The 15,168-nt window shown below is 45.2% G+C and overlaps 1 protein-coding gene across 2 annotated transcripts; it reads left to right on the top strand.

Annotated features, from left to right (window-relative positions):
- The first annotated feature begins 1,607 nt into the window (after positions 1 to 1,607).
- On the top strand, positions 1,608 to 13,728 carry TM2D3 (TM2 domain containing 3). 2 transcript variants are annotated; one of them, XM_055417991.2, is made up of 6 exons: positions 1,608 to 1,722; positions 2,067 to 2,159; positions 4,629 to 4,786; positions 9,346 to 9,520; positions 10,985 to 11,060; positions 13,181 to 13,728. In XM_055417991.2, the coding sequence occupies exons 1-6, from the start codon at positions 1,632 to 1,634 to the stop codon at positions 13,344 to 13,346; spliced, it is 759 nt and encodes a 252-aa protein (XP_055273966.2). In that variant the 5' UTR covers positions 1,608 to 1,631; the 3' UTR covers positions 13,347 to 13,728. The 2 variants fall into 2 exon arrangements, with proteins under 2 accessions (XP_055273966.2, XP_055273967.2); XM_055417992.2 differs by having other exon boundaries at positions 13,071 to 13,323.
- Positions 13,729 to 15,168: the final 1,440 nt, after the last annotated feature.

The raw sequence follows: 15,168 nt of genomic DNA, 5'->3' as shown, positions 1-15,168 counted from the left end.
AGCTTCCTGAAGAGGTGGTGGGCAGAATAGTCGACCGTGAATGACAGCAAATTGAACTGTATGGGTCCACAATCCCGTGGGTTTTTTTCAATAGTAGGCTTCCCTGGTGGCTCAGCGGTAAAGAGCCCAGCTGGGACGCAGGAGACGTGTGTTGGATCCCTGGGTTGGGAAGATCCCCTGGAGAAGGGCATGGCAACCCGCTCCAGTATTCTTGCTTGGGAAATCCCATGGACAGAGGAGTCTGGCAGCTACCGTTCGTGGGGTCGCAAAGAGTTGGACACGATTGAACAACTAACACACTTTTTCAATAGTAAGTACTAGAGTGTACAGGATCCTACCCGCGACAGGTGGAAGAACCGGACTTGGAGGGCCTGCTTTAAGTTATATATGGGTTTCCCCCTGCACCCTTCTCCCCGAGGTGGTTCAAGGGTCACACCTGTGCGATGCTAGAAGCTGCAGGTTGTGTAATGTAACTTTTTAAGCCAACTTTTATTGAAGCCATGAACTATTCGATAGATCTCTTTATTCACCAAATGTTCTAGTGAGGGAAGGGGTGTGAGAGGACTACCCACCCAGACGGTCTTGTGGAGGGTGGACGCGAAGAGCGAGGCCTATGCGTGGCCCAGGACGAAGGATGCTGCGGCAGGAACACGTGTGGGTCGCCGTGCGGGCCTCAGGGAGCTGCGGCCTGCGAGCAGCTCCCTTCCCGAGCCCGGCCTCCTCTGGACGGTCTGGGGGCCTGAGACCTGAGCCACCTCTGTCCTCGAGGAGCGTCTCTAGGAACTGGCGAGACTTCAGGGCGGGGCGCTAGCCGGGCCCCGGGGTGGCGCGGAGTGGGGCCTCGGGTCCCGCGGGCAGACCTGGAGTCCTTCCCGAGCAGTCTGGGCTGCATCTGTACACAAGTGCCTTTTCAGTCAGACTCTGATGCTGGGAAGGATTGGGGGCGGGAGGAGACGGGGACGACAGAGAATGAGATGGCTGGATGGCATCACCGACTCGATGGACATCAGTTTGAGTGAACTCCGGGAGTTGGTGATGGACAGGGAGGCCTGGCGTGCTGTGATTCATGGGGTCGCAAAGAGATGGACACAACTGAGCGACTGAACTGAACTGAACCGCAACTTCGTTAGATCTATGCACGGTGCCGAGCGCACAGCAGCAGTTTTTGTCTCTAAACGTTCAGATCCAGAGACAGGTAAACAGTGGCCAACTTCCCAAACTTGCCCGCCTCTGCCCTCAATCCCTCAGGAGGGAGAAAGTGAAGTCGTGTCCGACTCTTTGCGACCCCACGGACAATACAGTCCATGGAATTCTCCAGGCCAGAATACCGGAGCGGGTAGGCTTTCCCTTCTCCAGGGCATCTTCCTAACTCAGGGATCGAACCCGGGTCTCCTGCATTGCGGGCAGATTCTTTACCAGCTGAGCCACAAGGGAGGAAGGTGAGCCTCTTATTCCAGGGGCAGGTGGCGCCCGGGTACCTGGCAGCCTTAACCCTCTGAGCGCGGGGAAATGGGCAGGGCTGCCGCGCCTGCGCCGGCGCTGTGGCCCCGTCCGGCCCCGCCCCCTCGGCGCGCGCCGGCGCCCCGCCCCTCGCGCGTCCCCGCGCGGCCGGAACTGAGCACGCCGGCAAGATGGCGGCTGCGGCTGTCCAGCTGCGGCCTCTTTGCCGACTGTGTCGTGTGGTGCTGTTCCTCTCACAGTTCTACATCCTGTCGGGCGGCGGTGAGTTGAGAGCTGGGGGCCCCGGGACCGCAGGCGGAGGCAGAGTGCGGGAGGAGGGCGCGGGTCTCTGCGGCCGAGTCCGGTGCGGTTTGCCGCCGCCCCTCGGCTCGCTCAGGGACCCGAAGCCGCGAGCCTGGAACTGGGAGGGCCCGGGGGCTCGGCCGGGGGCGTGGAGCTGTGTCCCGGCCCCGCGCTTGGTCCCAGGTGCTCGCAGACCCGGACGAGCATAGACTTCGTTGGGTTTCCCCTTCAGTTCGCGGGCGATCAGGCCGCCAGGTTTGCCCAGGCAGCTGAAGCCTGGAGCTCAGCCGCACCGCCTGAGGTCTCCGTCTCTCCGGTCGCAGGGTCCTTCAGCGAGGAGCCCTCGCAGCCGCTGCCGCAGGCCATCAAGGACCCGAGCCCCACACGGACCTTCACAGCGGTGCCCAGGGCGGCAGGTACCGGGCGTTTTCCGTGCTCGTAAATGTGTGTGTTCATATCTAGTGGTCTCTGCCTTTTTGGTGAACATTTCCTGTAGAATATGAAAACATTTCCCTGGTGGCTTAGATGGTAAAGAGTCTGCCTGCAATGCAGGAGACTCCGGATCTATCCTTGGGTCGGGAAGATTCCCTGGAGAAGGGAATGGCAACCCACACCAGTATTCTTGCCCGGAGAATCCCATGGACAGAGTAGCTTGGCGGGCTAGAGTCCGTGGGGTCGCGAAAGAGTCGGACACGACTGAGCGAGTTTCACTTTCCATGTTTTGAACGTTTTATTGATTGCATTTTAGGTTATGTGAACTAAAGACAGATACACAGATCTTTTCTGTAGACAGTCTCGGTATTTCAATACCTTTCTACATTCCTGCCTCATCTCTTTCCAGTCCCAGGCTCCTCATTCCCATTTCTTTATTTCTAGTATTTTTTCGCCTCACCCATGAAGATTACCTTCAACCAATGTTCCTTTCTCTTCAGAAAATTCCTTGTGCCTCTTGAACCCTGAACCTGATGTTAGGTATTAAAAGGCGCCCCCTTAAAAGGGCTGTGTGAAATGGGGCGGGGCGGGGCGGAGCGGGGAGGGGGAGGAGGGGGAGCGGGAAATCCCAGAGGGACTGGTTGAGACTTGGCTTTAAGTCTGGTGATGCCCCTGGAAGCTGGAGCAAATTACTAACCTTTCCGGCTTCAGAGACATTTTGGTTTGTGATTCTAAGTGTCCATCCTCTAGCCTCAGTAGTAATAAGAACAAAACAATAAAGGAAAAAGTGATATTTTGCATCAGTTCAGTTGCGTCCAACTCTTTGTGACCCCATGGACTGCAGCATGCCAGGGTTCCCTGTTCATCACCAACTTCCGGAGCTTGCTCAGATTCATGTCCATCGAATCCGTGATGCCATCCAACCATCTCATCCTCTGTCATCCCCTTCTCCTGCTTTCTATCTTTCCCAGCATCAGGATCTTTTCCAGTGAGTCAGTTCTTCCCATCAGGTGGCCAAAGTATTGGAGTTTCAGCTTCAGCATCAGTCCTTCCAATGAATGTTAAACGTTGATTTCCTTTAGGATTGACTGGTAGGATCTCCTTGCAGTCCAAGGGACTCTCAAGAGTCTTTTCCAACACCACAGTTCAAAAGCAACAATTCTTCGGTGCTCAGCTTTCTTTATGGTCCAACTCTCACATCCATACATAACTACTGGAAAAACCATAGCTTTGGCTAGACGGACCTTTGTTGGGAAAGTAATGTCTCTGCTTTTTGATATGCTTTGTAGGTTGGTCATAGCTTTTCTTCTAAGGAGCAAGTATCTTTTAATTTCATGGCTGCAGTCACCATCTGTAGTGATTTCGGAGCCCCCCAAAATAAAGTCCCTCACTGTTTCCATTGTTTCCCCATGTTTGCCATGAAGTGACTCAGATGCCATGACCTTTGTTTTTTGAATGTTGAGTTTTAAGCCAGCTTTTTCACTCTCCTCTTTGACTTTCAACAAGAGGCTTTTTAGTTCCTCTTTGCTTTCTTCCATAAGGATGGTGTCATCTGTGCGTCTGAGGTTATTCATATTTCTCCCGGCAATCTTGATTCCAGCTTGTGCTTCATCCAGCCTGGCATTTTGCATGATGTACTCTGATATTTTTTATAATTGCCCACTTAATAGTGACTTTAAGTAGAACCAGTTTTAAATGAGCATCAGTGTGCTTTGCTGAACGAAACCTTGTTCTCTGTAGTTTCATCCCTGTAGAGTTCCGTTATTTCAATGAACTGAAATTAGCAGCCATATATTATTCCTTCTATTAAAGTGTGCTAGAAGACATCGGCATACTTGAGTTTAAAACATAGATTATTTTATAGAGAAAGCACAAGAATTTTTGACTCTTTCGGACGTTTTTTGAGAGCTCTTCTTCCTTCCTGAAAATAGTGTTTACAGTTTTGATCATCTCTTAACTCATAGTAATACTCCTGGGTAGGCTGGCTGGAAAAAAAGAACTGTAACCCACTGAATAAGTTGCTAGTATTTGTACTTTGGTAGTATAAAACTGCGTATTCCTTGCAGATTGTGGCTTGTGGAAGTACCAATGTGTAACAATGACAGTGTATCTTCTGGGGGTGGTTCCTTGTTGTACTGATTCTGTTAAAGGGTCTGTGGCTTCACTTAAAAATTAGTGAATTCAAGTGAAAAGCACAGTGCATTGGAAATGGAGAAATTTGGATTCTGATTCCAGTTCTACCCACCCTCTGTGATCTTGAACAAACTTTACCATCTCTAAGCCTTTGTTTTTTCATCTTGTAACACAATAAACTTTTTGCAGTCGTGATTTATTACTAGCACCATATACATATGTTATGCTCATGATTGTGTTCCTTAACCTTGGAAAATTGCTTTTATCTGTTATTCTAATTCGTATTCTAAGAGAATAAGCTTCTCTCTCACCCCTTGCAGAAAGTACCGATATCCCACCTTATGTGATGAAGTGTCCGAGCAATGGCCTGTGTAGCAGACTTCCTGCAGACTGTATAGATTGCAAGACCAATTTTTCCTGTGTCTATGGGAAGCCTGTCACTTTTGACTGCACAGTCAAACCTTCTGTTACCTGTGTTGTAAGTACTGCAACTAATGAATTCTTAATAAACTGACTGTAAAGCTTGAGTTATAAATAGAGTTTAGACGTAAACATGGTGAAAATTGAGAAAGTGCTCAACATTTTAAAAGTAAGATTTGAGGAGTAAAGTCCACTTTATTAGATGGAACTTCTGTCTCCCAGCAAGGTTTGGTGTAAGGATTCAGATAGCAATTTTCTGACATAAGACTAAACTGAAGTAATTGTCAGATTGCTTATAACAAGTAGGGCATAGAACAGGCTCAAGGGCACCCACTGTTGTGCATCAGCAATGACCCTGTTAGAGTTGTCACACTGCAGCCTGTCTCTGATAGGTTGACAGCTCTCAGGATACCTGCTTCAGAGCTCGGTTCCTGGAGGCAGCCCTACTACACCTGCTGTGTGACCAGGTTAGGGAGATTTACATATGTGCGTTCTTGAATGGTTGGACCAGGTAAATTACTGCACACTTCGTTGTAGTCCCAGCATCTGGGCGAGACAGAGAGTAGAAATGAATAACAAAGCAGTGTCTACTCTTGGCCTTGCCAGGGCCAGCTCTGAGATTTATTCATCTGTCTCCTGTTTAATCAGGAGATGGACCTAGAGCAGCTTTTCCTAAAGTGTTTCTGTGAAGCCCTTGTTGTGGGAGGTGGTCAAGAAAACGCAGATTCTAGGTCATGTTCTCTTTAGCGGGTTTCCTTTGACCCAGCGATTCTCACTTGAACAGGATTCCTTTCCCCATTTGTCCTTTGGAGCCTGGTCTGCAGAGGGCTAGATTAGAAAGTTTCTCCCCTCCACCCCACCCAGGCTCTTGCTGTTTCTCCTGAAGTCCAGTATCAGGAGAGGGCCTGAGGGAGGCTTCACTCCGAGGGGGCATGAGATTTTATGTGGCCTCGGCATCTGGATGTAGTGTTGGTAAACTTCAGTGTTTGTCATTTTTGTGTATCAGTGTTGCTCTTGAAATCGCGCTGGAAAACTGAGCTAGTTGGCGGGTAGTCTTCATGACTGCCCTTGGATTATCAGTTAGTCTTTGTTGCTTCTTCTTAAATAGAATTTTCTCCCTATTCACCTAATTACAAAACCTGTTTGATGGCTTTTGAAATCACATGCTTCGTAAGTCTGGCACATAATAGGTACCTTGTGGAAAATCAGAAAACCCTGATGGCTGAGGGGAGCTTTTCCCAGAATGAGCCTACTTTGTTTACCTTAGTGTCTTGGACATTCATCTCTCACAACTGGTTCCTGAGTAAAACTTAGTTTTCAATTTCTTCCTCCTTTAGGTGTTCCAAAAAAACAGGTGGTTTCATTTTTCAGTAAATAGCAGAGGACAGGAGAAATGACAAAGGTAGAGAATTGGCAAAACTTAGGGAGGGACTTTTCCTGGCTGATTCTGTCCCTGGTCTGTCCTCAACCCTTGGCTAAGACATGCCCTGGAAGCACTGTTCACTCCTCACACCTCAAGTACTTTCATCTCCCCTGCTTCATGAGATTCAAAAGCCAATCGTCACGAATCCTATACAGTAGCAGGTGCCCAGACCCCAGAGGTGGCTTTTGAAGGTAATCTAAAGAGCATCTGGTGGTCTGTTTCTTCTCAGAAACAAAGAACAGTCAAACAGTTGGCTGTCAGGAGCCACGGGTCCCAGGAGTGCTGCGGTTGTGATTTGGGGCCGGCCCCGTGTTCTTCCCTTGGTGTTTAAGACCAGCGCAGGTGTACACGCAAGTACTCGTCCTCTCACCTGTAGCATTCACCCACTTCCCTCCCGTCACCTGTTGAACTTCAGGTTAATAGAAGGAAATAAACTCTTCTCATTCTTTTAATGTGCACTCGTAGGGACTCAGGCCAAGGGAATCTCACCTGGATTACACTAGTCAAAGAAATTGTTTTATAATGTATTTAAATAGAAGTAAGTGCAGAAATCTGGCTGTAATGGAAACTGCCAGGCCAGTTGACATCAGCTGGAGATGTGCTTGACAGAAATGGTTTTTGTTTCTGTTAACTTGGAGGAGAGCTTGGTCTGCTAGTGAAAGTGAGGCAAGTTTAATTCCTTTAGGTAGGTTCAGTATTCTCAGTAATGTCAGTTGTGTCACAGAGGGAAAGGTATTTACCACATATGAGCTCTTGTTGGAGGTCTGTACTTTTTTGTGGTGTGAAAGTGGACTTAGTGAATGCTAGGGTGCCCAGGTGCCCATGGAAAAAAAGTGGAATCCCTATTTTGTCCAAAGTAAATTCCAGATAGATGCAAGACTTTATGTGAGAAGATAAAAACCTCAAAGTACCAGAGAAAGTGTGAGAGTTTTGATACCATCTCAAAGTGGGGAATATTTTTCTAAGTATGAAATAAAATTTAGAAGTTATACAAGAAAGAATTTATACATTTGACTACTAAAGATGAGAGGTTTCTGTGTGACCTTAAAAATCATAAAGGCCAGAGATAAATGACAAACGATGAAAAAGTTTTTTTTAACACATGTGACAAATAATATACTAATACCCCTAATATATCAAGACATCCAAAAATCCAATGAGAAAAAGATGACAGTCCTGTAGAAAAATGGTACTAGAGCATGAGCACATGGTTCATAGCAAAGGAAATACAAGTGGACTTTCAACTTGTATTTGAAAGATCCTTAATTTTCTCATAGTTCGATACAAATTAATGCATTTTTTTAACCTGTCAGATTGGCGAAACAGAGTTTAATAACACTTTTCTTGAAGGTGTAAGAGACAAACATTGCTGTGTCTTATCAGTAGATGTGGGTTAGTCAGCCTGTGGTAGACAGTTTGTCTTATCTCTGAAACCTGCGGACTTCCCTGGTAGCTCAGAAGGTAAAGCATCTGCCTGCGACCCGGGTTCTATCCCTGGGTCAGGAAGATCCCCTGGAGAAGGAAATGACAACCCCCTCCAGTACTCTTCCCTTGAAAATTCCATGGACGGAGGAGCCTGGTAGGCTCCAGTCCATGGGGTTGAGAAGAGTTGGACACGACTGAGTGACCTCAGTTTCTTTCTTTCTGAAACGTACAGATGCACGTAAGCTTTGACCTGGCAGTTCCATATCTAGGAATTCATCTAACAGGTGTTACTTATTGCACATTGATACACATAAGTATGCCTAAGAATATTCTTAGCTGCATTGTTCACCCAGCAAGGTTGGAAGCAAGCTTATAGTCCAAGAAACAGTTCACTTTGCAGCTCACTGTGTAGTGAAATAAATACATTGCGACTGTTGAGAAGAACTAGGCAGCTCCAGAGATGTTTACTGATACCTCAGAATTAAGTGAAAAGTAATTATCAGTGGGAACATTAAATTAGAAAAAGAAGAAGCCTATCTGACGTAAGCGTGCCCATGCATAGAACAGACTCCCTGGAAGACCAGTGTGGATGGGCTGTGCTCAGTGCTGAGGTCTGGGCCGGGCCAGCCATGTCTTTACTCTCCTCTTGTCTCCCAGAGTTTGTACCATGTACACTGTCTGCCCAGTGCTAAAAAAAACAGGTTGATAAGAAATATGTGTTACAGATGCATCACTAGAAATATGCAGACATTTACAGTAATAATGCTTAAATCAAGCAGTGCCTTACTTGTGAATACTGCCCTTATAAGTGTTTTTTCCATTAATCAAAAAAATTTAGTAAATATGATACTTCCGGAGGTGATTGTATTACCATTTAAATACAGTTTTGAAAAGTATGTTTTATAGCATAATATCAAGTGGTGGTGAAAGGATACAAAATGTTTTCATTATAATTCCGTGTATGTAAAACTGTATCACAGGAAGCAAAAATGAAAGGTTAGGCGTGCTTTTCTCTGGAGAGGTTACCGGTTTTCCTGTAATTTCCAAATGTGCAACATAGAAGCACACGGGGTGCTCTTACAGGCAGAAAACAAATGTAAAGTTGAAATGGAAAACTCTTGTTTCAAGGCTCAGGGCCACAGTAGCACTGGCTGAACCTCTCCAAGGGGTTCTTTCTAAGTTGGGGATGGCCTTCTGGGGCTGCCTCTGGGTGGGTCCTGTCGGGTGCTCCTGGGAATGTAACAGCTGTGACTGACCTGGGGTTCAGGACCTCAGGGACTCCTAGGAAAAGTTGAGACCTGGTAGGCAGGCTGTTCCTCCAGGAGCATCCAGCTGTGTCTGGGCTCCCACATACTGCACAGTACTTTGAGCAGAGGGACTCATCTGCCCTGTCAGCTCTCTTGTGTCTCTGGGGCTTCATAAAGTGTCTTTTCCTTTCTTCTTTGTTATATAAGTACGCATGTGTGTTATTAAAAATTTAGCCAAAGTAACAGTGATGAAGTAATCTTATCCTGATAACCTTTGCTAATTTGATGTGCATTTATCTAGGTATTTTTTCTTAGGTATATATTTTGGGGTATATACTTATGATCCTAGATCATGGCATACGCATTTGTTTTGCGTACATATTGGTTTGGTACCTGTTGGTCTACCACTTCCTCCTAGATCATAAATAGAAGTGTTTTTGACACTTGTGCCTTGTAACTGTGTAGTTTTATTGACATATTGACAAGCTGGATTATGACTGAATAGCTCTGTGTCCTTTGTAGGATCCAGACTTCAAATCCCAGAAGAGTTTCATCCTCAACATGACCTGCAGGTTCTGCTGGCAGCTGCCGGAGGCTGACTATGAGTGCTCCAGCTCCAGCAACTGCAGGGCAGTGTCCTGCCCTCGGCAGCGCTATGCAGCCAACTGCACTGTGCGGGACCACATCCACTGCCTGGGTGAGTCGGCTGAGGGAGGCTTCTGGGCAGAGTGCTCTTCTTCAGGCGTACTTGCAGAACCATCGCAGAAGTTTGAGAATTAGGTTTCAGTTGTGTAGTCAGAAATATTTATCACCACCTTTTAGTTATGCCAGTTCTCTTATTTTTTAAAATGTAGTACTTCATAAAATAAAAATGTATAAGGTATAAAGTGTAATGTGTGATTGAGTCTCCCTAGGTTAACAGCCAAAGCATATGATGCCATCGAAACTGCCAGTGTTTCCTGCCTCTTCTTTAGGGGTGACACCCTTTTGAGGTTTTTTATGATCCCAGTCCCTTCCTTTAAGTTTTTTATAGTTGTCCCATGGATGTGCTAGAATACAGTGTGGTGTATTATTCAGTAATGCATGTCTCAGAACTGTGTGAAGTAGTAGCAGGGTGTTTATGGTCTCCTGGGACTTGTTTCTTTTCATCATTATGGCTCTAAGATTCTTCAGCTTGTCCTCTTCTTTTTTCACTTCTTTATGATAACCTGTTGTAAGATTGTATCATAGTTTATCTGCTCTCCAGTGTATTTGGACTATTTACCTTTTGTTTTCTTTTTCACAAATGGTGCTGCTCTTAAAGCTTCTGTCTGTGTCTCTTGTCTCACGTGTGCAGGAGTGTGTCTGGCATGCGCTCTCTGGCACGTGTTCTTTGTGTTTGTTCCCACTCCCGGCAGTGGTGCACAGCTGTTGGTGAGGCTCCACATCCTCTCCAATACTCGTCCCTAAGTTTTGTTTTTTCTTACAGACTTCTATGAATTCTTTTGTATTTTGGAGAGTAACCTTCGATGGCCCTAAAATCCTCTCCTGGATTTTAACTTTTTCCCCCACTTTCTTTTGGTCTCTTGTGAACACAACTTTAAAATTTTAGTTAGTTGGTTTTTCATCTTTCATAGTTAGCCCTTTTTGTTGGAAAAAGCCATTCCCTGCTCCAGATTAACAGAGATAATTTCCTGTACTTTCTTTTAAAAGTTGTAACTGTGGCCTTTCACATTTAGGTCTTTAGTTCCCCAGGATTGGTTTGGTGTATGACGTGAGGTGGGGTCCGACTCACTTTCTCCAGTTTGAACAGCCAGATGTCCCAGGATCCCCAGGCCATCTATGGCCTGCATCCACATGATGTGTCGGTCCTGTGTGGCCTTCTCCCCTCCCGGTGCCTGGTTTGTCTGTCTCGTTCATCCCCACATCATCCACACGTAGACAGCAGGTGGGGTGGTTCACCTTCTTCAAGCTGTGGTCCTCATGAACCTGTGCTCCTCACAAGCCTGTGCTCTTGGACAGTTAGGGCTTTCTGTTTAGCATTCAAGGTAGTGAACATTTATTTTTGTGCAGAGAGTTGTTTTTTTTAGATTATAAATCATAAGACCACCGGCTTTAATTTAGTCTCTTGCCAGAGTATTTTTATACCTGTGTTTCATTGTGGAGTGTTTCCCTTTCTTAGGTAACCGCACTTTTCCAAAGATGCTCTACTGCAACTGGACCGGGGGATACAAGTGGTCCACAGCCCTGGCTCTGAGGTAAGCGCTGTTTCCAGTGAGCAGAGACACCACTGGGCGTTTGCTGTGGCTGCTGGGCTCTTCTGCACTCCTCTCCTACTCTCTCAGGCCCTGCCACGGGTTGGGTAAACCACAGGGACTGTGCTGCTGGGGGCTGTTGAGGTGGTCAGAATGCTGTCTTTGTGGAACTTGGTGGCCTGTTGCTGGCTTTCCTGCCAAGATGCCTGCATGTTCTGGAGGTGACTTGAGTCATTACTGGAGCTCATTAGAACCAGTCAGTCTTCCCACTCTGAGCGTTCTTTGAGTCAGTGAAGTGCTGCCTACTATTTAAAGTAGCTAGGCTTATGACTGTCTTTAATTTTCAGTAATTTCCTTCTAAATCATAAAAAACATGTTCAGTATTGAAAACTAGAAAAAACAAAAATGACAAAGATAAATGTTGAAAATCACGTGTAATTCCACTATTCAAGCATAATTATAGACTTAATTTTTACATAAAAATATACTTGTATTTGTTAAACTTTTCAGCAGTTTGGAAAGAAAATTGTAGCAGTTCTCCCCACCCCCACCGGAGGGAGGGGCAGGTGGGCTGCTGGCTAAATGGTCCCTGATTCAGAAGTTGTGCGGCCGCTGTTGGAGGCTTAGGGTGAGAGCCCAGGGACTCTATGGTGGGATGTGGGCAGGGCTTCTCAGCCTTGTCGTTGTGGATGTTTGGGCCAAGAATTCTTGGTTGTGGTGCATCCTGTGCAGAGTAGGTGTGTAGCATCCTCTCTGGACTCCATTTATTGGGTATTGTTTACAAGCCTCCCTACCCCAGTGGTGACAGTCAGTAGCGCCTCCAGGTATTGCCTCTTTCTGGGGACCACTGCTTGAGGGTCTGGCTAAGAAGGTGGAGGGTCCTGTCTGGCAGGAAGACTCCCCTGGAAAGTGAAAAGATGGGGCCATGACAGAAAGTCAGACACAGCGAAGGTGAGATTGCCCAGTGTCTTTGACACAGTAATTCACATTGAAAATAACACCTGACTTTCTGCTTTCCAAAAAACTTTTTATTTTGGATTCATTTTAGATTTACAGAAAAGTAAAAGCAAAGCTAGAGAGTTCTGTACACCCCTGACCCAGTCTCCCCTTCATTGTGAACATCTTAAATTACTGTGACACATTTCACAGCTGGCTTTTAAACAGTAAGAATGGAGTTCTTCTCTGGGCTTAACATGGTTTTTTGCCAAATATTGAGTGTGATGATGCCTGGCAGTTGCTTCATGGTTCTTGGGTTGGGGTGGGAAGGAAAGGGTGTGATGAACCGGGGTGGGTACATGGTGATAATTATTGGGACTGGGTCATGGACTTCCCAGGTGACTCAGTGGTAAAGAAACCACCTGCCAGTGCAGGAGATACAGGCTCAGTCCCTGGGTTGGAAAGATCACCTGGAGAAGGAAATGGCAACCCACTCCAGTATGGCAACCCACTCCGGTATTCTTGCCTGGAGAATCCCATGGACAGAGGAACCTGGTGGGCTACAGTCTGTGGGGTCGCAAAGTGTCAGACACGACTGAGCGACTCAACAACAACAATAAACATGGGTGCTGTTCACTTTCTTTTTACTTGTGTATGTTTTAAAATTTTCCATAATAAAAATTTTAAAAGAAAAACAATGAGAAGTTGTCTGAATATTGTTAGATGTCAGAATTTGAAGGAACGTTAAAAGTCATTTTTTCCTAACACAGAGCTTTTTAACATGGGTTGATTGACAAAGGGCAAGACTTGATGAGGTGACCAGCTGGCTGGCTGCCTTGAGATTCTCCTGCAGCCTCTACATTGCTGGTCTGTCTGTTAGACTAGCCCTGCTTTGTCCTCTCAGATGCACCGTTTTTTTGCTACTTAAAAAAAGTAGCAAGCTAGATTTTCTTCAAAAGAGAAGGATTAGATTTCATTACAGCTCATGTGTGTTCATTGTTGACATGTGAGCAGTCTTCTTGCCTGTGATTTTTTGGTGGTGTGCATTTGTGAGATGATCGCTGTGTCCTCATCCAGGGTGTGCTCATCTGAGGCCCTTTCACACATGTGAGTCAGCACGGTTACTGAGCTCCAGCTGGTGCAGTTGGGGGGCCGCTGATGCAATGCAGGCCTGTTTGCTGTTGCAGCATCACCCTCGGTGGGTTTGGAGCAGATCGCTTCTACCTGGGCCAGTGGCGAGAAGGCCTTGGCAAGCTCTTCAGCTTCGGGGGCCTGGGAATATGGACGCTGATCGACGTCCTGCTCATTGGAGTTGGCTACGTGGGACCAGCGGACGGCTCTTTGTACATTTAGCTGCAGTTACATGCTTCAGAGAGGAGCAGAGCTTAGCAAATGTGCTTTGCCTGTGGGAATCCACGTGCTTTGAAGGACTTGTATGTGTGTTTAATGTACAGCATCTGTACTTTGCCTGCCTTGATGAAGGTAAAATAAAAAACAGTGAACCGTGCTTATCTGGAATTTGGTTTTCTTTGCCTGCAATCTATTTTTTTTTTTCTGTGAAAAATTTTAACTGGAAGAACAACCTGTGCAACTGAAAATGTTTAGTTCCTAGACTTGAGTTTTATATTACTCACTTCAGAGTGTATCATTTGTATCTCCAACTTGAGCTATAATTGCAGAAAGTGAAAAATCTTTTCATTCTTCAGCTAAATAAAGTTATCTATATAAACTTCAATCATCTCTGAGTTTTGCAGTGTAATAATGTCTGTGTAGTGTGGTCTTTCTGTATGATTGTTTGAAATAAATGCAGAAATTTTGTGTCTGGCTCCTGTGATTGCAATTTTGTTAGTAATATAAAAGGTTGCAAAAGTACTGGAAAATAAATAAAGCTACAAGTTACTTTAAAATTTTTGCAGACTTGTTATGCTTTTTATATTAAAACATAATCTTGAATAATCATAGAACTTTATTTTATTATTAAGAAGTAAAATGTTCCTTTTTCATTCCAATAGATTTATTCATAATTGGCTGGTTCATTAACACATTGTGGAAATGTTTAAAAATGTGTCAGTGTGATAAATGCTTTTGAGTCTTTATAAGATCTGTTGTAGACCCTGTCTTGGAAAGAAAAACATTTATTAATCCAAAAACTCTTTTCAAAGACATTTTTAGTTAACTTTTTAAAATTCAAGTATAGTCAATATACAGTGTTTCAAGTGTACAGCAGAGTGATTCAGTTATGTATGTTGTTGAGTCACTAAGTTGTTTCTGTGTCTTTGCGACCCCCAGACTGTAGCCCACCAGGCTTCTCTGTTCATGGAATTTTCCAGACAAGGATACTATAGTGAGTTGCCACTGCCTTATAGTTGTGTGTGTGTGTGTGTGTATGTATGTGTATTTTTTCAGATTCTTTTTCCATTATAGGTTATTACAAATATTGATTGTAATTTCTGTGCTATATAGTAGAACCTTGTTTATTATCTGTTTTATTTAGAGTACTGTGTATATGTTAATCCCCAGTTCCCAATTTATCTATCCCACCCTTTCTGCTCTGGTAACCATAAATTTATTTTCTGTGTCTGCGAGTCTATTTCTGTTCTGTAATAAGTTCATTTGTATAATTTTTATGATTCCACATATAAGTGATATATGGTATTTGTCTTACTCTGTCTGACTTGCTTCACTTAGTGTGATCATCTCTAGGTTCATCCATGTTGCTTCAAATGGCATTATTTCATTCTTTTTTATGGCTGAGTAATTTGTCGCTCAGTCTCTCAGTTGTGTCTGATTCTTTGCAACCCCATGGACTGCAGCATGCCAGGCTTCCCTGTCCTTCAGCATCTCCTGGAGCTTGCTCAAACTCATGTCTGTTGAGTGGTGATGCCATCCGACCATCACGTCCACTGTTGTCCCTTTCTTCTCCTGCCTTCAGTCTTACCCAGCATCAGGGTCTTTTCCGATGAGTCAACTCTTTGTATCAGGTGGCCAAAGTATTGAAGCTACAGCTTCAGCATCAGTCCTTCTGAGTAGTTTTCCATTGTATATATGTACCACATCTTCTTTATCCATTCCTCTGTGGATGGACATTTAGGTTGCTTCCACATCTTGGCTGTTGTAAATAGTGCTACTATGAACATTGGGGTGTTTGTATCTTTCCAAGTTAAGAATTTTCATC

The sequence above is a fragment of the Moschus berezovskii genome, chromosome 21 (genome assembly GCF_049115385.1).
Source record: "Moschus berezovskii isolate FMDL1 chromosome 21, NW_MosBer_1.0, whole genome shotgun sequence".
NCBI classification, from domain to species: domain Eukaryota; kingdom Metazoa; phylum Chordata; class Mammalia; order Artiodactyla; family Moschidae; genus Moschus; species Moschus berezovskii.
This window is presented reverse-complemented; position numbering and strand designations above follow the sequence as displayed.

Bases quoted from the DNA above. Each gene is read 5' to 3' on its own strand.
- TM2D3 (XM_055417991.2), top strand. From the start codon at position 1,632: ATGGCGGCTGCGGCTGTCCAGCTGCGGCCTCTTTGCCGACTGTGTCGT. The intron at 4,787-9,345 runs GTAAGTACTGCA...TGTCCTTTGTAG, and splicing joins AACCTTCTGTTACCTGTGTT to GATCCAGACTTCAAATCCCA. The intron at 9,521-10,984 runs GTGAGTCGGCTG...TCCCTTTCTTAG, and splicing joins GGACCACATCCACTGCCTGG to GTAACCGCACTTTTCCAAAG.